Source organism: Eurosta solidaginis, chromosome 1 (assembly GCF_040869045.1).
Source record: "Eurosta solidaginis isolate ZX-2024a chromosome 1, ASM4086904v1, whole genome shotgun sequence".
Lineage (NCBI taxonomy): Eukaryota > Metazoa > Arthropoda > Insecta > Diptera > Tephritidae > Eurosta > Eurosta solidaginis.
In genome coordinates, this window is record NC_090319.1 from 304,690,521 (window position 1) to 304,716,502 (window position 25,982).

The 25,982-nt window shown below is 36.5% G+C and overlaps 1 protein-coding gene across 1 annotated transcript; it reads left to right on the forward strand.

The window, feature by feature from the left end:
- The first annotated feature begins 372 nt into the window (after nt 1-372).
- LOC137237558 (uncharacterized) lies at nt 373-22,117 on the forward strand. The gene is made up of 4 exons (XM_067761320.1): nt 373-1,255; nt 16,035-16,343; nt 17,841-18,039; nt 20,292-22,117. Exons 1-4 carry the CDS (start codon nt 1,218-1,220, stop codon nt 20,646-20,648), a joined length of 903 nt encoding a protein of 300 aa, XP_067617421.1. The 5' UTR covers nt 373-1,217; the 3' UTR covers nt 20,649-22,117.
- The last annotated feature ends 3,865 nt before the right edge of the window (nt 22,118-25,982 follow it).

Consider the following 25,982-nt stretch of genomic DNA (forward strand, 5'->3'; position numbering starts at 1 on the left):
TTCCCTACAGGGTAAATACATGCAGACACCGCCGTATATATGTACATACATATGTATGTGAGTAACACAAGGCATTGGTGGGTCTACAAAGGTTTAAGCTTGAATGCGCTGCAACTCCAAGCAGCAACACTCAGCACACAATAAGAATTCTAAACTTAATTTTTTTTTCTTTTTGTTGGCTTATTATTCAATTCCTTGCACATACCACACCATACAAATTTATTCCTCAACCTTTAAGCCAATGTGTGTTTATAAAAAAAAGATGGCCAAGAATGACGGTGCAGCACATATAAACGTGGCTAGCTGTTGGATGGTTTTGCGAATATCCAGTGACGACTCGTTGCCATCAATTCAGTCTTTGTCGAGATTTTATCGTGTGCGTTTGGTTTTTTATAGCGTTTGCGCAGTATATTGTACAATTTTTTTGTTTGGCCGGTTCATTATCTTTATATGCAGTATTTTGGCATATTCTTGAAATTTGCAATTTGACCAGGCAACAGTGTGTTGTTGTTATTTTTCTGTCACATGTAGCAGTGGCATGTATGAGTGCTTAGATCTGCATACAGTTATAAACAGTTGTGAAAATACGTTGGTTCATTGTGGAAGTTGCATTTAAATACGACTTTTTGAATTTTTTTGCGGAAGTGAAATATTAACTGGAATATTCGTTCGCACTTAGAGACGCCATTCTTTTGTAAACTTTAATAGCATTTCGCTCGTCAAACAGACTTTACTGTTGCTTTGTATAATCCTATGTTATAACTCAACCATGCACGAAAGAACTTTGACTTTGATGTAACCGCTTAATTGAATATACAAAGGAACCACACAGTGAACCTAAAACAGCAAAATAACAAAGAAAAATTGTATTACAACAAAATTTATAATGAAAAGAACTAAAAAAAATTATAATTAAAATATAAAAAATTTTTCGAAAAAAACTATAAATTAATTTTTACTATAAAATTTCGAAAAGTTCCCAGTGCATCATTTCAACAACAAATTCTTCTGCAACTTTGTACGTTTGTGTGTGTATGTTGCATGTGTTGCATAAATAACTAACTTTTGAATTCTATCGTCGTACACAATAGACAAATTTGTTGTCTGATAAGTTCTTCGCGTTTGCCAAGTGTACGTAGTGCAGTACACAAATACACGTGCACATTCATTCATACATACAAGCTTATGATATTTATTAAGGAGTTCGTTCAACTTAGATGATGAAAATGTTGCAAGTTAATCTATTCCTTACGAGGTATGCATAACAAAAGAATTTATTGATGATATTAAGTTACTGTAATTTACTGGATGAATATATGTATTTGTATTTGTTCGACATACGGTGGGTGCTAATTGTACAATTCGAAGGATAATAATGAAAACAAGTGAACAACAGATGAAGATTCAAGGGGCTGTGTAGCGCAACTCTTTCAGGTTGCCAGCGCAATATATAGCTTCTCCAAACCCAATTGTCAACCTCACCTATCCGTGGCGAATCCTGTACAGACGAGGCTCTGGCGACCCCAAGCTCCTCATGGAACTTGGGGGTGGGGAGGGAGGGATGGCGTGAAGGTTTAATGTGGCCATGTAAATCGTTCCCGAGATGGTCGGGCTAGCACGTTAATGGTGCTGTGTTACCGGAGCGTGCCGGATCTGTAACCGGCAATCGACCATCACATCGATAACACCCCCCCAAAGCCTTCGGGGAGTAACCTTATCGCTACAACAGCAACAACAGCAGATGAATTTTGATAACATCGTGCCACGATTTGAGGGTAATTGTGTGGCGGCGCAATAATTCCTAGATAAAAGACGTAGACTCATATAGTGGAACCTCAAATCGTTTTGGGTTTTTGGATCAAATATCTTTTCTATGATCATTTTCAATTTGCAATTTAGGTTGAACTAACGGGTCCATGAGAGTGTTACCAGAAATATGTTTAACGACCAAACTTAAAAACCCTATCAAATACCAGCACCTATGTTATATGATAACTCCGTTCTCTTGGCAAGCACTAGAAGCTTTCTAGAACCTATGCCACTTGCTGCTTCTAGATGTGACAGTCGTATCACTCTTAATAGCTAAGGCCCGTTTTCTCCTCCAACCCGCTCTTCTTACATCTGCTATCTCTGACCAAGCCTAATTTAAAGACCAGTGTCTAGTCAGAACACCCGTCATGAGTCAATAGTCCTATCTTTTTAATGATAGGAGTAACTTTTTTAGTCCAATGTTGTAAGACCAACACATGATCTTTGCAGTCATACGTGCATACGTGCACCTCTCGTCTTCTCTTAATCTCGCCAAACCTAATTGGGACGCTTACGAAACAAGCTTCTAGGGATGCGCTCTTTTTAGCTAGTTCATCAGCTTTTTGATTTGCATCTATTCTTATATGCCTGTGACCCAATGTAGATGTATGCTTCTCCCTGTCCAAGTTCTTGCCAGGGATTGCTTACACTCTAACACACTTTCAGATGAAGTACGAGCTTATTGCCTTAATTGCTGCTTGGCTGTCAGTATGAAAGTTGACGCGGCTGAAGTTTAAGCTCTTTTTTCCAGTGTTTCTACTGCTTTGTTTGCGGCTAATATTTCCGCCTGAAAAACGTTAAAGTTTATATCGCTTTGGTTGATTTAAAATAAGTGAGAGAGGCTTAAATATAGTTTGGACTCAAATACGCAATTGAGACTTCTACTTACTTACTTACTTAATTGGCGCTTAACCGTCTAAACGGTTATGGCCGTCCAACAAGGCGCGCCAGTCGCTCCTTCGCTCCGCCAACCGGCGCCAATTGGTCACACCAAGGGAGTTTAAATCGTTTTCCACCTGGTCCTTCCAACGGAGTGGGGGCCGCCCTCTACCTCTGCTTCCATAGGCGGGTTCCGATAGAAACACTTTCTTGGCCGGAGCATCATCTTTCATTCGCATAACATGGTCTAGCCAGCGCAGCCGCTGCGTTTTAATTCGCTGGACTATGTTGATGTCTGCGTATAGCTCGTACAGCTCATCATTAAATCTTCTTCGGTACTCGCCATCGCCAACGCGTAGAGGTCCATAAATCTTTCGAAGAACTTTTCTCTCGAACACTCCCAAAGCCTCCCAAAGCCTCCACTCCCAAATTGAGACTTCTATAACTAAATTTTACTGGGAAAATTTATGTATGTGGAACATTCTAGTCATCGAGGTAAACTCTTTCATGACAGTCTTTTTGGCTTCTTTTTTGTTTATTTGCCTAAGGTTATATGTCATTGTACAAAGGCCATATTATATTTTGACATCTCTGTATGGGTTCATCGTTTTTCCTTTTTTTAGCCTCGTTATGCCATTGCTGAGAGATACGACGCAAATGGCACAAGAACCCATAAAGCTCTTGTGACCTCATGGGATTTGGCCTGCTCAATTATCAAATGTTTAATCTTATTTCCCTGTATGTTTAAACTTGGGATAGCGCAATGCCTCTCATAAGAGGCTCGGTTCAAGATTTTTGCGTCCATTCTTCCTCAATATTCTTTTGCAGTATGAATTTGCCCGTATGAATATTCAATGCACGTAGCCTTCAATTTATCTTAAATTTAGCGAGTTCAAATCCAGTAGCTTTAAAAAAGTCTCCAAGGTTACAATGACGGAACAGCCAAAAAAAATTATACACCTGATCTTGACTTACATGTAAGTCATAAACTTTGTTATTAAATACTTCAAAAACGCATTTGATTTTTCACCTGCAATCAAAGACGCCGATAGTCAAATATAAAAAACAGCTTGTATTTGAAATTTGTTGTAATCAACAAATTGGACACAACGATATTGAGCAGCACCTCACGAATTGTTGTCTCAAAGAAGCTGTTATAAAAAAGAGCCAGGGTTACGTTGTTGTTGTTGTTGGTTGTGGGTAGCCCTTTGTCAGTTTGTTGTTGTTATTAAGCTAAGAGTGCATCACTCCATTCAACAGGTGCGACCACTCACATCACGTCATGAAAGTCCTCTAACGGGAGTCCAAAGAAAATAGCAGTTTCAAAAGGGGTTGACCATAGGAAAGTTGCTGTTAGAGGCGTAGATTCGACATAACAATTGAGAAGATGATTGGTGTTATGTGAGGACACATTCCATGCAGGAATACATTTCGTGTGTCGGGGTTGATTCTGGACAAGTAAGGGTTTAACATGTATGCAGTACGAACTAGGGCCACGGTGATTCGGGTCTTCCTTGGTAGTCTGTTTTTTTCTTCCGCAAGCAAATGTGTTGCCGATTCTGTGTGGATCAGGGTCTGCTTTATCTTGTCTGGATCAAACAGCTACATAGGCAGGTGCCGGATCTCCGCGAAGATGTTTGCTCTTGGAGGTGTGGCTAGATCAATCAGTTATTTGCTGGGGTGTACCGGTTTGTAACAACTTATCCTTTTCGGAGCATGGGTCCCGTACTGGGCAGAACTAGCACCTTCCAGTACCCAGCCCGACTGCCTGATTCCATGACCCTTCGGGTTTGTAGACTTTATATATACATAAGTATTTGTGGTCATATCAAGATTAGCCTGGTTTCAACGAGCCACTTGAGGGTAGTGCGCTGCCATAACGTCCTTGTGAAAAAAATCGCAATAATCGTCTAGTTTGTGTGTTATTTGTTCTCACAGGTGTACGGTGCAAGTAGTACATATAGACGTATGCATGTTTTTAAGAATTTTTAAGTGCATTCTTGTGATTAACTCAAGGAAGCTTTAATTTCAAAATTGTCATAAAACCTAAAGTTACTCATGCTGAATTTTATGGTGACGCTTATGTGATTATTTTCCAATAAACATCCTTCTATAAGTGGCCGCTCCTCACGTCAATGTTTCATATGATTCATACTCAATGCACGCGATGTGGTAGAAAAAACAAAAATAAATTTCGAAAAGTCACTCAGACTACAAACGAAAAAATGATGTATGAATGCTGATAAAAACACTGTAACGGATTGTACTACTACGCAACTACTCAGTTTACTAGTTCATTGAGATGTGCAGTAGTACATTGCAAACCACATTTAGGAGCTATCATAAGATGCGTAACTCTGCTTTTGTATTTTCTATTTGATGTAGACTGGTGGAAAAGTTTTTTTCGAAACAAAAAAGTTTAAAAATTAACAAAGCGCTATCCGATGTGAAGGATCAATAAGTTTATGCATATATGTTATTAAACAACAAAAATGTTTTGACTGACCTGATGCATACTTAGCTTTTGAAACTAGGACCACAGCTAGTACCCCAAGAGACAATTTCCCCCATTGTACAAATATATTTAGCTCTTAAGTTCTTCCAATGCACCATCGCAAAATAAGCTTCAAAATCTATAAAATACGCTTTTATATTTACTTAATTTATTTTTTATTGTTTTTTTTTCTAAACTTAGGTATGTGTATTTGTGTGCATGGATGTATGTATGTGTATTTGTAACTCCTTTTCGTTTTCATTTCGAGGAGGTGCTCATTAATATTCGATGAAGTTCTTCATACAAGCATTTTTGCCTTAAAATGTCCATACACACAGATGTACAGCAGCGAACACAAAAATAGCAGTGGCAATTTTTATCGAATTTCATCAATAAAAATTTAAAAAAATTAGTCAATTAAATGCCATTTTTTTTTTATTTTCGATAGTTTAAGAAAAAAAAACTTCAATAAATTTTGTAGCTGAAATTATGCAAGGTTAGGTTGAACTGGCCGGTCCGTGAAGACCTCACATGCACTAAATGAGTCTATAGTGCTACCAGAGCTTTGCTCAACGAACAACGAACAAACTAAAAAAACCTGTCAAAACCGAGGCCTTATGCTATAAAATAACTCCGTTCTCTTAAAAGATACTTGAAACTTTTTAGGACCTATGCTACTTGCTCCTCTCGGATCTGTCAGCCTGTGCCACTCCTTATAGCTGTAGTCTTAATCTGCCGAGCACAGGACACCAACACAAAATATGCCCGCTTGTTACCTCCTTCAACCCGCACTTTCTACATCTGCTATCACTTACAAAGCCCTATTTCAAAGCGTGAAGACAGTGACAGTATCTAGCCGTAATAGCTATCATGAGCCTACAGTCCTCTCTTTTATGATAAAAGCAACTTTGTTAGTTTAAGGTTGTAAGACCTGCAGACATTTTGCAGCGCCACGCCTTACCTACTTGGTCAATCATTTGCAACGCACGCCTTCTTTTATTCTATCACAAACTGATTTGAACGTCTACGGTAAAAGCATCGAAGGATGCACCCTTTTTAGCTAGCTCATCCGCTTTTTCATTTCCATCTTTTTCCATATGCCCAGTCAGCCAATACAAATGTATAGTTCTCCTTATTCTTCCCAGGAATTGCTTACACTTCAACACACTTTTCGAAGTTGTGAAATTATGCAAGCCAACCTCAAAAACATTCAAAAATTCGACAAAATTTTACGAAAGCTTCGAACTTTTTATTTATAGTTTTCGGAATTCTTTCGAGTATGCAGTTTTATAGCCAAATCAGTTGGACAAAAAGATTCAAAAAACTTTGAGTAAATATGTAGTTTGAAATTTTCGTAAAATTTTCTAGAGATTTTTCGAAAACGTTTTTGGCATTGCTTTGCATAGTTTAAAAAAAAAATTCGAAAATAAGACAAAAATTTTATTGTCGAAAGTTAAATGTCTGCAATTTTGGTGTTCGCTGCTGTACATCTATAGATATTTATGTACAAGTGTAAATTTGTATGTATAATATTTGCTAGCACCCAATATAAAGTAACTTTACATAATACATATATATATTTATACCCAGCTGTAACAGTTAAATTTTTATAATTCTGTAACTACTGCATCCAGTAAGGCTTATACATGGCACACTAGCCCAAAAGTAACTATTTGGTTTCGAATAAGTTGGAGTATTAATAAGAGATAATGATCGCAGTACGATACTTGAGGCTATTTTCGAGGACAATGTTAACGAAAGTATTCGTTTTTTGTTATTTTGGAGAATGATGGAATTTTCCTTTTAATATGTTTTTGTTGTTTTTACTAGTGTAACGGTAAAAATATCGATAAAAGTTCTGGAAGTATTACCGATTACTGAAGTCCTTTGCCGTTAATGAATCCACTTCAGTTCAGTACGAGCACCATCTGGTAATAGACCTACCCGCACAGATCGGTTTGTTTGATTCCTGGAACCTACGGGTCTACGCATCTTGCTTAGTTAATCATTTATAATGAGTTAAATCGTGGTTTCGTTTTATATAAAGTACTCGGGATTTTCGTTAAACAAAACCCTTCCAATTAAGGGCTCCGTGCTGATTGCATTAGAAACAACTATATATATAGAGATTTATGAGGCGTATCGATTGCAATGGTAAAACTATTTGTATATTGTGAAAAATTGGGCCAATATTTCATATCGACTCCTGAGTCAAATATCACCCTATGTTATTGTTGTTGTTGTTGTGTTGTAGCGATAATGACACTCCCCGAAGGTCTTGGGGCGTGTTATCGACGTTGATCGTCCTTTGCCGGATACAGATCCGGTACGTTCCGGTATCAAGCGCCATTAAGAACGTGGGGTAGCCAGAGCCTCGGCTGTTAAAGAAATAGAATTCGTCCTTTGTCGAATATAGATCGGGTAACAAGCGCCATTGCAGTATTAGCCTGACCATCTCGGGAACGATTAATATGACCACATTAAACTTCTACACCATCATGCCCCCCCCCCCAAACCTCTAGTTCCATAAAGAATTTGGGGACGCCAGAGCCTCGCCTGCTAAATATGTGTATGATACATTCATATTCGTAACAGGATGCACCTCACGTGAGAGAGGTTGACAATTGGGTTGCGGAAGCTCTGAAGCTATAAAGCTTTGCATTGCACTTATCAACCCCTTGAACCCCATTGGATGATATTCCAGCTATATGTAGCCATAAACAGGACAACTACGCAAAAAGCTGCAGACTATAACTACCTAGCTTTATTTATGAAAGCTACAATTGTAAATAGCTCTAGGTATAGGTAAATTGCCCGTTGTCCCCTTCATCTTATGATCTCCTCCGCTATTAAATATTTTAGAAATTTCGAGTAAATATTTAAAACATTTTTAAAGGGCCACAGCAGGGTATATGTCAGGCGGTTTAACACAAACTTGGACTTCCTAACTTTCTTTCTTGTCTAAACTGTGATGCAGACAAAATATGCAACATAAATTACAAAATATTGTTGTTTGTCAAAATATAAAAATTATGTGTATTTTCCTTTATGTTGGACACATATACATACATACGTACCGCACATACATCATACTCAGGCTCAGACCTGTATGACACAAAAACAATGCCACAATTTTGTTTGCTCTTCTCAACATACAATGTATTACCGCAACTGTTGCAATTTTTTGTTGTTTTAAGTATATGTATGAATATGTGAATGTATGCGTTCAAACAAAAAACTAAATAAATTCTATCCTTGCGTACTTTAAGATGGAGCTCCTTCGATTTTTTTATACTCAGTTGAGCAGAGCTCACAGAGTATATTAAGTTTGATTGGATAACGGTTGGTTGTACATATATAAAGGAATCGAGATAGATATAGACTTCCATATATCAAAATAATCAGGATCGAAAAAAAATTTGATTGAGCCATGTCCGTCCGTCCGTCCGTCCGTTAACACGATAACTTGAGTAAATTTTGAGGTATCTTGATGAAATTTGGTATGTAGGTTCCTGAGCACTCATCTCAGATCGCTATTTAAAATGAACGATATCGGACTATAACCACGCCCACTTTTTCGATATCGAAAATTTCGAAAAACCGAAAAAGTGCGATAATTCATTACAAAAGACAGATAAAGCGGCGAAACTTCGTAGATGGGTTGACGTTATGACGCAGAATAGAAAATTAGTAAGATTTTGGACAATGGGCGTGGCACCGCCCACTTTTACAAGAAGGTAATTTAAAAGTTTTGCAAGCTGTAATTTGGCAGTCGTTGAAGATATCACGATGAAATTTGGCAGGAACATTACTACTGTTACTCTATATGTGCTAATTAAAAATTAGCAAAATTGGATGAAGAACACGCCCACTTTTTAAAAAAAAATTTTTTTAAATTCAAATTTTAACAAAAAATTTAATATCTTTACTGTATATAAGTAAATTAAGTCAAAATTCAACTCCAGTAATGATATGATGCAACAAAATACAAAAATAAAAGAAAATTTCAAAATGGGCGTGGCTCCGCCCATTTTCATTTAGTTTGTCTAGAATACTTTTATTGCCATAAGTCGAACAAAAATTTACCAATCCTTCTCAAATTTGGTAGGAGCATAGATTCTATGACGGTAACTGTTCTCTGTGAAAATGGGCGAAATCGGTGCAAGCCACGCCCAGTTTTATACACAGTCCACCGTCTGTCCTTCCGCTCGGCCGTTAACACAATAACTTGAGCAAAATCCGATATATATTTACTAAACTTAGCCCACGTACTTACCTGAACTCACTTTTTCTTGGTATAAAAAATGGGCGAAATCTGACCATAACAACGCCCACTTTATCGATATCGAAAATTACGAAAAATGAAAAAAATGCCATAATTCTATACCAAATACGAAAAAAGGGATGAAACATGGTAACTGGATTGGTTTATTGACGCAAAATATAACTTTGGAAAAAACTTTGTAAAATGGGTGTGACACCTACCATATTAAGTAGAAGAAAATGAAAAAGTTCTACAAGGCGAAATCAACAGCCCTTGGAATCTCGGCAGGAATACTGTTAGTGGTATTGCATATATAAATAAATTAGCAGTACCCGACAGATGATTTTCTGGATCACCTGGTCCACATTTTGGTCGATATCGCGAGAACGCCTTCACATATACATCTAAGGGCCACTCGCTTTTAAAACCCTCATTAATACCTTTAATTGGATATCCATATCGTACAAAAACATACCAGAGTCACCCCTGTCCCACCCTAATGGCGATATCTCGAAAAGGCGTCCACCTATAGACCTAATGCCCACTCCCTCTTAAAATGCTCAGTAACACCTTTCGTTTGATACCCATATCGTACAAACATTCTAGAGTCACCCCTGGCCCACCCTAATGGCGATATCTCGAAAAGGCGTCCACCTATAGACCTAGTGTCCACTCCCTCTTAAAATGCTCAGTAACACCTTTCGTTTGATACCCATATCGTACAAACATTCTAGAGTCACCCCTGGCCCACCCTAATGGCGATATCTCGAAAAGGCGTCCACCTATAAGCCTAATGCTCACTCCCTCTTAAAATGCTCAGTAACACCTTTAGTTTGATACCCATATCGTACAAACATTCTAGAGTCACCCCTGGCCCACCCTAATGGCGATATCTCGAAAGGGCGTCCACCTATAGACCTAATGCCCACTCCCTCTTAAAATGCTCAGTAACACCTTTCGTTTGATGCACATATCGTACAAACACATTCTAGAGTCACCCCTGGCCCACCCTAATGACGATATCTCGAAAAGGCGTCCACCTATAGACCTCATGCCCACTCCCTCTTAAAATGCTCAGTAACACCTTTCGTTTGATACCCATACCGTACAAACATTCTAGAGTCACCCCTGGCCCACCCTAATGGCGATATCTCGAAAAGGCGTCCACCTAAAGACCTAATGCCCACTCCCTCTTAAAATGCTCAGTAACACCTTTCATTTGATTCCCATATCGTACAAACACATTCTGGAGACACCCCTGGTCCACCTTTATGGCGATATCTCGAAACGGCGTCCACCTATGGAACTAAGGATCACTCCTTTTCAAAATACTCATTAACAGCTTTCATTTGATACCCATATCGTACAAACATATTCTAGAGTCACCCCTGGTCCACCTTTATGGCGATTTCTCGAAAAGGCGTTCACCTATAGAACTAAAGCCCATTCCCTTTTAAAATACTCATTACCACCTTTCATTTGATACCCATATCGTACAAACACATTATAGAATCACCCCTGGTCCACCTTAATGGGGACATCTCGAAAAGGCGTCCACCGATAGACCTAAGGCCCACTCACTCTTAAAATGCTCAGTAACACCTTTCATTTGATACCCATATCGTACAAACAAATTCTAGAGTCAGCCCTGGTCCACCTTTATGGCGATATCCCTAAATGGCGTTCATCCATAGAACTATGGCCTACTCTCTCTTAAAATACTCTTTAATACCTTTCATTTGATACACATGTTATACAACCACATTCCAGGGTTACCCCAGATTGATTTTCCTTATTTTGTCTCCATAGCTCTCAACTGAGTATGTTATGTTCGGTTACACCCGAACTTAGCCTTCCTTACTTGTTATATTTACATTCAGGTTTTCAATGTTTGTCATTGAAAATAAGACATCTTTTATCGTTAATTGATTATTACTTTTTAATAACAATACGCGTATATGTATCACGATGATGATAGGTAGCTCCCAACAGTAGGAGAGATGTTGGCGAAACATAAGGCCTATCCGGCCTTAAAATATCCATGTGCCTCAAGTACATCAAATGCAAGTTTTTAACGAGGTTTTTTAATGAATTTAAAAATTTAATGTCACACTCGAAACAGAGTTGGGAGAGATAAATAGAGGAAGACTTGATGCTCCAATTTAGCATCGCATATCGCGAAACAAGAATATATGAGATGACTTGTTACGCAGCGGCCAAAATTGCATGGAAGGCTTATAAGGACGATCCTGATGAGTTCATATAAGAACGTAAAACTTTTACATTCGATATCATAAATTGATTTCGAAATAGCGGCCAATAATGAATCGAAGTAATTAGCCTCTTTTAAAAGATGACTCCCAATTGACTTTAGAGTCCTTCTCACTAGGCTTTTGTGCAAGAAGTCTCCGAAGAATTCGAGTTGCCAAGAATGTTCTATACAAGTTGACCCACCATTATGTATGTAGATACAACAAATATATGGAAATGTTATAAAAGAAGATACGTGCAAGCTATACTACTTTTTGCATCTAGCTAAATTGTTTTTCTTTTTTCCGCTATTCTTTTCTTCTTGTTACTAAATTCATTTGTGATTCCGACCCTTTTTTTTTTTTTTTTGTTGAATGCTACTTTGAAGTAACATAATAAAATATCCCATAAATTCCGACTTACATACTATTATGTATACAGGTATGCATGTATGTAATGTATGCTTAGCATGTCGAAAGATATTTCATTATTATTGCACTAAAGAATTCTGTATGCTGGGTCTTGACCATCAAGACGATAATAATTTGCTAAGAAGGTATTTCAGCATCTCTAATTGTATTTTTGTGGTGCACAGTGATGCGCAGAACTGAGATACCTGAATCCGGTTTATTTATAAAATCGTTAGCTGAAAGGTTTCATAAGGGGTAAAAACGGATATGAATATACCGAAATCAGTCTTGATTTTTTATGCCAGCTCAAGATCCAAATAAAAACAAAAAATATTTCCTTTTCATGTCAATTCATTTCGTTTAATAAACAAAGCAAAAAACACACAAAAAAGCCAAGCAACTAAAATTGCTGATTTCTACCTGCCTCAGCTATCCACACAAATTGATTCATAAAAACCACCCCCATTTCTGAATCAACACATACACATGCACAAACATTTATTTTGACAATACCTGCCCATATACGTTCTAACTATAAATAAAAGACAAACAACAACAATAGATCAGAACCAAAATGACCCTGAAGACGGCCCTACGCCGAAACCGGCTTGTCTCCAAGCCAAATTTGACAATGCATAACGGAAAATCGGTCCACATATAAGGATATTATACCTTGTGGCGCGTGGCACAAATCTTATCATATGATCTAAAGATGAAGCGCTAGATGTTGTCTAGGTATACATCTTGCCCGCTTTCTCAATTACGTTGAACTATTCCCTTCTCTTAATCTCGTCCAATCTAATTGGAATGTATGCGGAGCAATTTTCAAGGGTGCGCCATTTTTAACTAATTCATCCGCCTCTTCTTTCCCATCTATTACCATATGCCCTGGGACCCAATATAGATGTATGCTTCCCCCTATCCCGATTCTTTCCAGGGATTGCTTACACTCTAAAACACTTTTAGATGCTATGCTATGCGAGATTATTGCCTTATTTGCTGATTGGATATCAATATAAAAGTTGACTCACTTTAACCTATTTGCTTCAAGTGTTTCTACTGCTGTGGTTACGCCTACTACCTGAAAAACACATTATACCACAGACCCTACCCTTACCATATATTTGGAACCATCTTTGTACACGTGTATCGCCTCGTCCGCCATTTGGGCACTCTTGCGCCAACCATCCACCTCTATTGTGGCTCTAAGAGTCCCTTCGAAGCGCAGATACGGATTCAGGAAGTCTGTTCGTCCTGTAATTGATGGCGCTATACTACTATAGCCGTATGGTCTGCGCTGAAGCTGCCCTGAGGCATTGAGCCCCGTTGCAGTTGTTAACGCTATGTTCTTTTCCACCATATCTAGAGATGGAATGTTTTCAGGGCTCCCGTAATGCTAAACATTGATAGCCTGCTTACCCGCTCTTTGTTGTATGGCTGTCCACCCAACAAGGACTCCATAGTATAGGATTGGCTTTACAATCAATGTAAATACCCAATGAGAGAGAGCGGGCGATAAGCCCCACGTACAGCCAACATTCTCTTACATGAATAAGCGCGGTCGAGGCCTTCTTTCTTCTCTCCTCATCGTTGAGATTTCACGACAACATACTGTCTAGGATGAGCTTAGGCCTGGTCCAATTTGGGATCTTGTACCTATTAGTAAAGCAGGCCATATCCGAATACTCCGCGTTTGCGGCCAACTCGATATTAGAAACCCAGGTATAAACACCAAAGCGCCTGATCTATTAAAGAGCTAATTGTTGGAAGGCACTTTCCTTTTGTGACAAATGCAACGTCATCTGCATTAACCGTTAGCTTGACGGGTCCCTCATAAAAATTACCCCAGCGGAGGCGATAATACCCCGCCCTGAGGCATTCCCCTGTCCACTGATTTCGTGGCCCCATTCAACCCTCATTGTGAAGTAAACTTACTGCAATTTAACATGCAACGGATCCATCTGGTTATGGCTGGATGTACTTCAATGTAGTTAAGACCATCCATGATCGCCCATTAATATACATTGTTGAAAGCCCCGACAATTTCAAAGAAGAATCCTAAGGTATAGGTAACGTCCTAAAACTGGTGCCAAAAGTGACCAATCTTGGTTTTATCATCAACAGCAGCTTGACATGCGAAGATCATATAAAATCTATTGTCTGCAAAGTGTGCAATATTGTGACGAATATTAGTAACACTAAGGAATACTCACATCACTAGTCTGGTGCTAAGTAAATGAAGCCACAACAACAATAAAACAGGCAGTCACTTGTATATACATAAACGAATCAATCATTATGTCTACACATATCTACGTACACGCAGCGGAGAGAGATGCACAAACACATGCATATATCTTATCTGAGATGCTCCCAAAAGCAGGCAATTATCTGTGGAAGTGTCACTCACATATACACGCGCATATGAGAAGCTATAAACGTAGTTATAGATGGTAATTTTATAGCTGTAACTAACTAGTAAATTCTGGAAATAGAAGCGCCTAGAAATATGTCAACGAGGAAACCACACAGTATAAAAGCGGCAACAGTTGAGGCACGACAAGCCAGTTTGATTTAAGCAAGCTATCAGTTGCGAAGTATAAGTGTTCTTGTGAAGTACTTTAATAAAGGCCATTTTGCATTATTGAAAAGTGGAGTTATTTATTCAACAGTTTAGTGGTTCGAACGTTAGCAGAAGATTTGGAACAAGCGGAATTTCAGTAAATTCGTTACAATATATTAAGGAACCTTCGAACGTCAGCTGCGTTTACCCTCCCCCCCCCCCCCCCCCCCCTCCATGTTAGAAGAAAACTTGCAATACAGCCAATTTTGCCGGTTATATGCTACTCGTAACTGGTATACACCAAACTGAGCTCGCGTTCTGCCCATAAGATTGATGTAGCTTTCAACCACGTTACGCGCTATTATTCGGATTAGACAAATTTTACCACAGTTCGAATTGGTGCACACGATTACTAGGGTGTTAAATAGCTGACTATCTGAAGGCCAGAAATTGTATTTTTCTCTGCAGACTTACTATATGTAAGGAAGCTTGGTATCTTTATGATAAGCTAATTTTTCCCAGCTCATCTCGGACTCATGATCTGATTGTACCAAGCTATAACTACCTTACCTCCTCGCGGATATTCTTTGTCAATGCCATTCGTACTTGGAACTCGATACCAATGTCCATTCGCAGTAGTATTACTAAAAGCATCTTTAAGGCAGTTTTATACGCTTACTACCGGTGAAATACATGAATACTCTCAAGCTGATTTGTTCCCAAGTTTCGCTATCTAAATAATCTTATCTGTGATTATTGACTTCATGCTTTATTTTCTATATCTGTATTTTTCTTCTTATGTTATGACCATACCTAGATTTAAGAATCATCTGTATTTTTGCTATTCCATGTACTGTTGTACTATAAGAGATCATAGTTCTTATTGTACTAATCTGACTTATCAATAAATGAAAAATGAAATGATATAAGACACACTCCTTATATCTCTATGTTTATGACCACCCTATGCAGTGCCGTGTCTATGCTGTGATTGTATACAATCTCATCCATACATATGTATATAGAAAAAAACCGTCGCCTTTTTTGTGTTTTTAAAAAATAGTTTTCCAAGTGGAAATAACACATTAAACTTATTATGAAAATTAAGTGAACGTTAAGTTTTCTACAAAAAAACAAAAAAAGTATTGCCTTTAGCTTGCACTCTCAAGAACCGGTTATACGCTTATGCACCCAGATGAAATTATAACACATAACAGAAAATAATTTTATTTTATATAGTGTAACCTTCATGCACACCGGTAAACTCCCTGAACAATAATAACATTTTTTAACTATAAACCACAATATCTACTATTATTGTACATACATACCAATCTCTATTACAATTATTTCATTTGTTTACAGCATATGCTGCTTAGCCCTTTTCCACAATTTTGCACAATGTTCTACTACGGGCACTAAAGACAATAAAGAAGCTTTAATTACAAATATAACACAACAGCCAACACATTCCCTTGAGCATTGGGTGATAAAAGATAGAGGCATCAGAGATGGCGGCTATTACAAGAAGTTGTTGAACAAAGGGCTATCGAGTCGTTATGATCATCCCACGATAGATCAGCAGAACAAACCTGAGCCAAATACAGCATACAGTACGGGAACATATGAAACACTGCCAAAAAACTCACACATATTGAATAAGAAACTTTTAAGGTAAGTTAAACTAGATTATAGGTACCCTAGTCATTTATTGAGCGATTTCTGCTCTCCAAAGCCTCTTCTTCCGCGAGTGGAATTCGAACCCGCACTTCTGTTATGATGGATCTGTTTACAAGCAAACTCAACCAAAGTAGAACTTTTACCCCATTAGCTTTCTGATTCATTGTTGATAGCTTGCTCGTTATGAACAGGTTTTTTCATTGTGCTGTTTTTAGAAGCACAACAACTTACCATGGATGTAACATATTTGTTATTGTTAAGCGTCTGTCTAACGACTCATTTGATTTCGAATGGCTAGAGTAGGTCCTTACTAATCCTGACGGAGCTAGTACACAGTTCAGCTGCTAGCCCATCCATCATCCTCATCATCATCAATTGGCGCTTAACCGCCTAAGAGATTTTGGCCGTTTCGTCACAAGTCACGCCAGCTATCCCTTTTTACCAATAACTAACGAAAATTGGGAGCACCAAGATTTCCTCCACGTTCCTCTTCCAACTAAGTGGAAGTCTCCACATTTCTCTGCTTCGTAAACTGCGGCGTCGACTGAACTACTGTCTTGGACGGAGCGTCTTCGTCCATTCGCGTTACATGACCTTGCCAGCGAGGTGTTTTTATTCGCTGGACTATAGTCACATCTGCGTAAAGCTCATACCGCTCATCAATATACCACCTTCAATACTCGCCGTCGGCATCACGAACAGGACCACAAATCTTCTGCAGAACTTTTAGCTCGAACACCTCATGATTTTTGTTCGTCGAGAGAGGATTTTACTTTTCAATTGCCTACTTAGTGCAAAGTAGCACTTGTTGGCAAGAGTTATTCTTCGTTTCTAAGCTAACATTGGTTTTACTGTTAATTCGCGAGTCTGCTGATTCTTTATTGGATGACAGCAAGTACTTCCTTGCTTCTTTATCTAATTCCGAGAAGGCAAAACTCACACCGCGTTTGTTCAGGCCAATAATGTCAATATCATCAGAATACGCAATTAATTGTACGCTCTTATAATAGATTGTACCATCATGATTTAGTTTTCCTGCTAGAATTCTATTCTCCTGAATTATGTCAAGGAAATCGGAGGAAAGAAAGTCGCCTTGTCTGAAGAATCGCACGGTTTTGAGTGGCTCAGAAAGGTCCTTCCCAAGCCTACATCGACATGACATCATAATCACACTTGGTGACTTTAACGCCTGTAGGGACAGGAAAGGAATATTTGATCCTACAGCCATAATACTCAGCCTCCCCAATATAATATCTCATTGGGGTTGAGGTTGATCATAATCGCATCGATATAAGTATTTTATGCCAACCTTTAGTAAGGAAATCCTTAACTACCAACAAAAGTTTTAGATTCTATTCTATTCGAATAATCGAAAAGTAAGTAATCAATCAATTCAATCAATGCAAAAGTTGCTACTCGACTAATCGTTAAGACGGTTGTAAAAGAGCCCTAATAAATATAAACATTTATTTGATTCTTTTATTATTGCAGAAAATTAGGATTTATCAAAGTAAAAGCGCCCAACAGTCATCATAGAAAACGACTTGCAGTAGAGTCAAGACGTCACACATCTCCTGATGATTCGCATATGTTCATTATAAAACTACCCCCGAATTTCGTTTATTACACAAATCCGAAATCGCAAGGCAAGAGTAACAACGAAATCAAATCTGATCCACAAAAAGCAAATGTGAGTAAGATGTAAAATTTAAATAATAAGTTAAAATATCGACTGCTAAGTGGGATATCATCCTATCCCGTTAGTGATACTAATATTTGTCACAATACCTAAAATCTAGTTTACATATAACAAAATAGTCTTCATTTTTGTACTAAACGCAATCAATAATTAAATAACTAGATTTTCCATATACATTTTTCTCTTCAATAAACTGTAATTATGAGCAAATTTTGGAGATGCCGATTTTTTATCATATACAAAGTACGACCGCTAGAGTAATCTCTCGTTAGAAGCATAAAATAAAAGAGAAAGGTGAAAGTTTGAAAGCTAATAATCTAGTTCCTATATTAGCTAACAAATATTGTATTTATTATAGATAAGTGCAGATCTAAACGTGGTTTAACGTATTTTTTTATACTTAGCTGAGCAGAGCTCACAGAGTATTTTAACTTTGTTCGCATAACGGAAATCCGTAACGGCATAAACTAATCGAGATAGATATAGACTTCTATATATCAAAATGATCTGGGTGAAAAAAGAAATTCATTTATCCATGTCCGCCGTCCGTCCGTCTGCCCGTCCATCTGTAAACACGATAAGTTGAGTAAATTTGAGGTATCTTGATGAAATTTGGTATGTAGGTTCCTGGGCGCTCATCTCAGATAGCTATTTAAAATGAACGAAATTTTGGACAATGGACGTGGCACCTCCCACTTTTAAAAGAAGATAATTTAAAAGTTTTGCAAGCTGTAATTTGGCAGTCGTTGAAGATATCATAATGAAATTTGATAGGCACGTTACTCCTATTACTATATGTGTGCTAAATAAAAATTTGCGGAATCAGATGACGAACGAAAAATATTTTTTTTAAAGTCAAATTTTAACAAAAAATTTAATATCGTTACAGTATAAAAGTAAATTATGTCAACATTCGACTCCAGTAATGATATGGTGCAACAAAATACAAAGATAAAAGAAAATTTCGAAATGGGCGTAACTCCACCCTTTTTCATTTAATTCGACTAGAATACTTTTAATGCCATAAGTCGAACAAAAATTTACCAATCCTTGTGAAATGTGGTAGGGACATAGATTCTATGACGGTAACACTTTTCTGTGAAAATGGGCGAAATAGGCTGAAGCCACGCCCAGTTTTTATACACAGTCGACTGTCTGTCCTTCCGCTCGGCCGTTAACACGATAACTTGCGCAAAAAACGATATATCTTAACTAAACTTAGTTCACGTACTTATCTGAAGTCACTTTATCTAGGTATAAAAAATAGCCGAAATCCGACTATGACCACGCCCACTTTTCCGATATCGAAAATTACGAAAAATGAAAAAAAAAACTTTGTAAAATCGGTGTGACACCTACCATATCAAGTAGAAGAAAATGAAAAAGTTCTGCAGGGCGAAATCAAAAGCCCTTGGAATCTTGGCCGGAATACTGTTCGTGGTATGACATATATAAATAAATTAGCGGTACCCGACACCCTGGTCCACATTTTGGTCGATATCTCGAAAACGCCTTCACATATACAACTAAGGGCTACTCCCTTTTAAAACCCTCATTAATACTTTTAATTTGATACCCATATCGTACAAACACATTCTAGAGTCACCCCTGGTCCACCCTTTTGCGATATCTCGAAAAGGCGTCCACCTATAGAACTAAGGCCAACTACGTTTTAAACAATCATTAACACCTTTCATTTCATACACATGTCAGACAAACACATTCCAGGGTTACCCTAGGTGCATTTTGCTCCTCTCAGCAGAGTATGTAATGTTCGGAAGAGAAATGTTAAGCTGATTGGATGGGATTTGGTAATCCGAAGATGATCTATATGTCATAAAATTGTAGCGTTAACACAATACCAATGATAGAGGAGCTCTTTTTGAATTATGTTATAATATTACTCTAAAAATATCGGTATTCAGCAAAGATATCATTTGTATAGTATCGTATTGATATTATTATCTGTTATCGGATCATCGAGACCTTTTCCAATCAGCATAAAATCATGGGCGCATAGTCATAGTCAAAATAAAATAGGTTTTAAATTCAGTTGCGGCTATTTTGACAGATAGCCCATAGAAAATTATGTGAAAAAGCTGCAACTAAATTTAAAACTTATTTTATTTTAACTGTGACTATGCGTCATGGTTTTTAGTTTTTCAACCAAGGACCACCGTCAAGTTATGAAGCTCCTTGCATAAGTTCAATATATAAAACTTCTTGCTAATTTCTTTTCTCAGGTCTCAACCTTCCCTTTCAACTCTAACGGTAAACCAGGTCGCATCTACCATTGGAATCTACCAGTAATGCATAAAATGCTCGAAAAGAAAAAGTTCTCTGCACGCAGTGACTTGAACGGAAAGAAATTGAACTTGAAAAATATGGACAAGCCATGGGAAAATGATATCGAAAAATCTTATAAATCCAATTATAAAAAATCTCTAAAATACAAATCTCCTTCGTATTATGCACCGACTGCAGCAGTGCATAAAAATAGTTTTAATCGATATTTTCCGGGTAATGGAAAACCGAAGGGATTTTATGTCATAAAAGAAAATCAAAGAAAAAATATGTACTATAAGGATATTGTGCCATGAAATCGGTTGTAAGCCTAGCTCTTTGCTAAGTTACTAAAAATACATTTTTAATTTCAACACATCAATTGTAAGAATGGCACTGGTGCCAACCATATTTTTAAAAAATCGAAAACGCTTTTCAAAAAGTAACTTCATACAGAAAACCGTTAAAATTGAGCTTAGGCAAAACAAAAAAAAAATATGTGAACAAAGACTGTGGCATTTAACTAAAGTTAATCAATAAATTAATACAAAGGATCTTAGAGATAAGCACGATTAAAAATTAAGAAAAATATAAAAAATGGGTTTGTTTATTTTTTGTTAGAAAAAAACTTTATTACAAAAGCTCTTACAAATAAAATGTCCCCTGCATTTAGCGCCAAAAGTCAAATAAATGCATATACTTATATATTTTATGCACTGAAAATATTTACAAAAATGCCGCGCACAGAAATTTTTGTTTTTCTAATTAAAATTTCAGTTTCAACCAAGGCGAACTCATACCAGGCGGTAGCAAAGCGAATTCAACCAATTCGCCGTGCACAAGAATGTTAAGTCAAAAGAATATTTTTACTGCTTTCCATTAACTGACATCTTGTTGTACCAAGGCGTTGTATGGAAAATAATGAAAAAGCAATCAGCTGTTGGGATAGCAATACCAGGTACTGAATTCGCCTTGGTTTCAACATTCTTGTCCCATTTAAAATTTTCAAATAAAATATACATCAATTTTAGTATAAACAATGTAGAAATCGTATACAGTTTTTCACAAATGTATTTTGCTGTTGCGTAAGGCGAATCTATACCAGGTGGTGGCAAAGCGAATTCAACCCAATTCGCCGTGCAGAAAAATGTCAAGTCAAAAGAAATGTTTTATTTATTTCGATTAACTGACATATTGTTGTACCAAGGCGTTGTATGAAGAATAATCAAAAAGAAGTAATCAGCTGTTGAGATAGCAACACCTGGTACTGAATTCGCCTTGCTGTTGCGTGTTGAAAACTTTTGACAGTAAATTTGTGTACAATAAATGTTGTTTTTTTTTTTACAATAATAAAACTTGCTATGTTTTCTATGCATTCTAGACAAAGAGAACACCCTATAATATTTTTAAGGAGTAGTGATATTTACCAATTTTCAACGGTTTCAAGCAATTTATTTAAAATTTTGGGCGGTGTTCAAGCTAAACGGACTAAATGATTTAAAAATATTTTCACTCAAACGATAACTGTGCAGTTGTCAAACTTTTTCTAGAAACTAAAATGAGTTATGGATTCTATTTGTCGCTAGTTCACATATGCTATTAATCCGATCCACCATCATAGAGTTGTAGTGATTTAAACAATGTGATTCGATCACACACCAATAATAAAGACCACTATTTCTTTTGCAGTTGTAATTATAAAATCTTAAAGATCCGTGGATATACCACATAAAAAACATAAACACATTAATCACTATTATAGAAGACTTTATTTTTGTACTCTTTTTATAAAACATTTACTTTATATGTATGTTTACTAAATTTAAAATAAGGAATTGATTATACATTAGTATTATGTAGCATATACTTAATAAATATTGATAAGTAATCGTGTATACTATGGTAACCACAAAACTTCGCTTCCTTGGCAAAATTTTGAAGGCAACACAAATAGTTCTTAGAAACTATAACAACGATCAAGAAATGGAGTTACAGTAGTTTTCCACAGTCTTAAATTTAACTTTTTTTCTCATTATATACTTTTATGCCGTTTTCTCAAGTATACTTTAAGATTTATCTGTCCGATCAAACCATTTTTTGCGATCAAACTTTGTGTTAATGGGGCAGATAAAATTGCTACATCAGAAAACTGCCCTTAAAGTATTTGAGACAATATTACCGATTATAGTATAAACGTAATAAATGTATCTTGAAACTATCGATCGCTAAAGAAATTAAAAAATATTAAAACTGCTAATCTGATAACATACAAGTTGTCAATATACTAAATAGAGCAATACAAAAATGTCCGAAAATGTATACTAAAGTGTCAATAATATATTAATAAATAACTAACTAATTCTCAAACATGTTACACATATTTATTAATTCACTTTTAGTCCAAGCGACAAAGATTTAAAATCTAGGGATGAAACGGACTTTTATTTTACTTTTGTTCGAAACAGAGTTGGGAAAATTTATTCGAATAACAAATAAAAGAAAAATTATTTCAAACCCCCCCGTGGAGATGTTGATAGTAATTACCAACTTTAAAATGACGGTGTTATCGGTAAAACTTAAATAAATTAACATATGCACTTTTATTAAGAATATCAGCACTGACCGATTTTGGCTACTAACCAATTTTCATGTCGTAAAAATACTTTAAATTTGCTTCAGCTTGTAAAGTGGGCGTCTTAAGCTTGATAATTACAAAATTGAAGAAGATCGTGTAGATGTGAGGTATTTTTCGTACCTTTTTTATGACATGAAAATTGGTTCGTAGCCAAAATCGGTCAGTAAAATATGGCTGTACATTCAAGCTTTAAACGCATACAGCATAAACAAACTAATTTTTCCCATAACTATTTCACAACAATCCCCTAGGTTTTTTGAAAAACTCTTCTAGTACTTCGTTTACCGAAAGTGGTGTATCAATATGGATATTTAATGAAGCAAGTCCATTGAAACGTTCTTGACTGATTGTACTCCGCAAGTATGATTTTAACCATTTGAGGGCAGAAAATGTGCTTCTGGTGTTGCTCTATATCTTATTTACATGTTCTAAAGCATTTGGATTCACCATCTGAAAAAATAAGATAAATAAGAAATATAGCATACAAATTTTGTATGTAAGTAATCATCAAAATTGTACCCACCTCAAGTGCATCAATCACGCTTTTAAAATTCTTACCATCGACTCGCCTTCTCCACATTTTGACTTCCATTGCAAACTCGGTTTTGGAAAAATTCACAACACTTTCATAAAATTCATGCATTTTTCAGCGTTGTATTAATTTTTGGGGAAAAAAACACCAAAATTTTCGAAAATTAGTTGGTGTTTCATGTAACGGCTCTTGATATGAGTTATGAATGCATCAAGGAGTGGAATATAGAATGCAATTCTATAATAATCTTCAACGCTCTTAGTATCAACGTTGCATCTATTTAATTGATGTTTACTGATGCGTGGTTTCTTGTGTAGCGCAACTCTCTCAAGGGGTTGCCAGCGAATTATATAGCTTATCCAAACCAATTGTCAACCTCACCTACCCGCGGCGAATCCTGTTTCATTAATAACAGCCGGTATGGCCTAGATGGTTTCATGTGGTCATAACAAATCGTTTCCCGAGATGGTTGGGCTGGTACTTTTATTGTGCTTGTTACCGGAACGTACCGGATCTGCATCCGGCAAAGGACCATCAACATCGATAACACTTCCCAAGGCCTTCGGGGAGTGTCCTTATTGCTACAACAACAACAGCAACGTTTATAATTGTACGCTAGAAATAGCAGCTTGAAACTGAGAAGCTTGTGTTGAAGTTTTGTCGATTTTCCCTTCTGCTACCTCTTCAAAGGCTTCGAATATTGCTGGCTGAAGTTCAATGTAAGTTTCAATGTAAGTTCATGACATTGGCCCATCTTGTTGGGCAGACGCTTTGAAATTTTTGTCTTCGACTTTCTGTTTATACCCAGCTATACTTGTACACATGGTATTATAAGTTTGATTGGATAACAGTTGGTTGTGCAGGTATAAAGGAATCGAGATAGATATAGACTTCCATATACCAAAATCATCAGTATCGAAAAAAAAATTGATTGAGCCATGTCCGTCCGTTCGTCCGTCTGTCCGTTAACGCGATAACTTGAGTAAATATTGAGATATCTTCACCAAAATTTGGTACACGAGCTTATCTGGACCCAGAATAGATCGGTATTGAAAATGAGCGAAATCGGATGATAACCACGCCCACTTTTTATATATATAACATTTTGGAAAACACAAAAATCTGATTAATTAGTAAATAATACACCTATAATGTTGAAATTTGACGTGTGGACTTATATTGAGACTTTTGATACAAAATTTCAAAACACATTTTAAAACGGGCGTGGCACCGCCCACTTGTGATAAAATCAATTTTACAAATATTATTAATCATAAATCAAAAATCGTTAAACCTATCGTAACAAAATTCGGGAGGTTGCCTTTACTATAAGGAATGCTTTGAAGAAAAATTAACCAAATCGGTTAAGGACCACGTCCACTTTTATATAAAAGATTTTTAAAAGGCTCGTGGACGAATAAAATAAGCTATATCTTTGCAAAAAGAGCTTTATATCAATGGTATTTAATTTCCCAAGTGGATTTATAACAATAAATAGGAAAAACTTCAAATTTTAAAAATGGGCCTGGCACCGCCCTTTTATGACTAAGCAATTTTCTATGTTTCGGGAGCCATAACTCGAAGAAAAATTAGTTCAGAATAGAACCATATGCATATGTATGTATTATTGCGCAGCCTTGTAACACTATTAAGCACACAAAACAAACAACAACAGCATTTCAAGTGTACAGCTGGGTATGTAATGTTCGGTTTCACCCGAACTTTTTGGCTTTTTGGCCATCGGTAAAAATAAAAATAAATGCACCCTGCCTACATCATGTTACAATCAAATATACAACATAAAATAATGAAGATTCATTCAATAACAATTTATTCATGGATGAATTGTTTATGAATAATTTTCTTAAACCACATTTTCATTCGAATAATGACATAAATAAAAATTTATTCGAATAATGACACACTCTGGCTCGAAAGCTACTACTGAATGAATCTTTTTTTTTTTTTTTTTGATAGTTTACAAGCTGTAGGATTTTATGGCAAGCTTCTTCCAAAGTTAAAATGTAGATAAGGAGCATTCCATGTAAACTCTTCTTGGCAATTTGGATTTGGCATCACCGATTTCGCCAAAAATTTCGACTTTTTTGTAGCTTTCTTTAGTAGCGTTCTTTGGTTTTTTATCGTTCGTTTTAATATATAGTTCTTTTTTAATTAATTACTAAATCGGGTTTTATTTATTTTAATTGTTTAAACTGACATAATTTTTTAAATTATTGGTGTTTTTTTTTTTTTTTTTAGATTATAAAATATATGTTTTTGAAGGACAGCCTGCAGATATCCTATTGTGACGAATATTAGCATCACTAAATGTCTCACATCCCTAAGGTTATTAAATAAAGCACAACAACAGAAACATTAAGCAGGCTACATAAATACATACATTGTCTCACATCCCTAAGGTTATTAAATAAAGCACAACAACAGAAACATTAAGCAGGCTACATAAACACATTAATCATTATT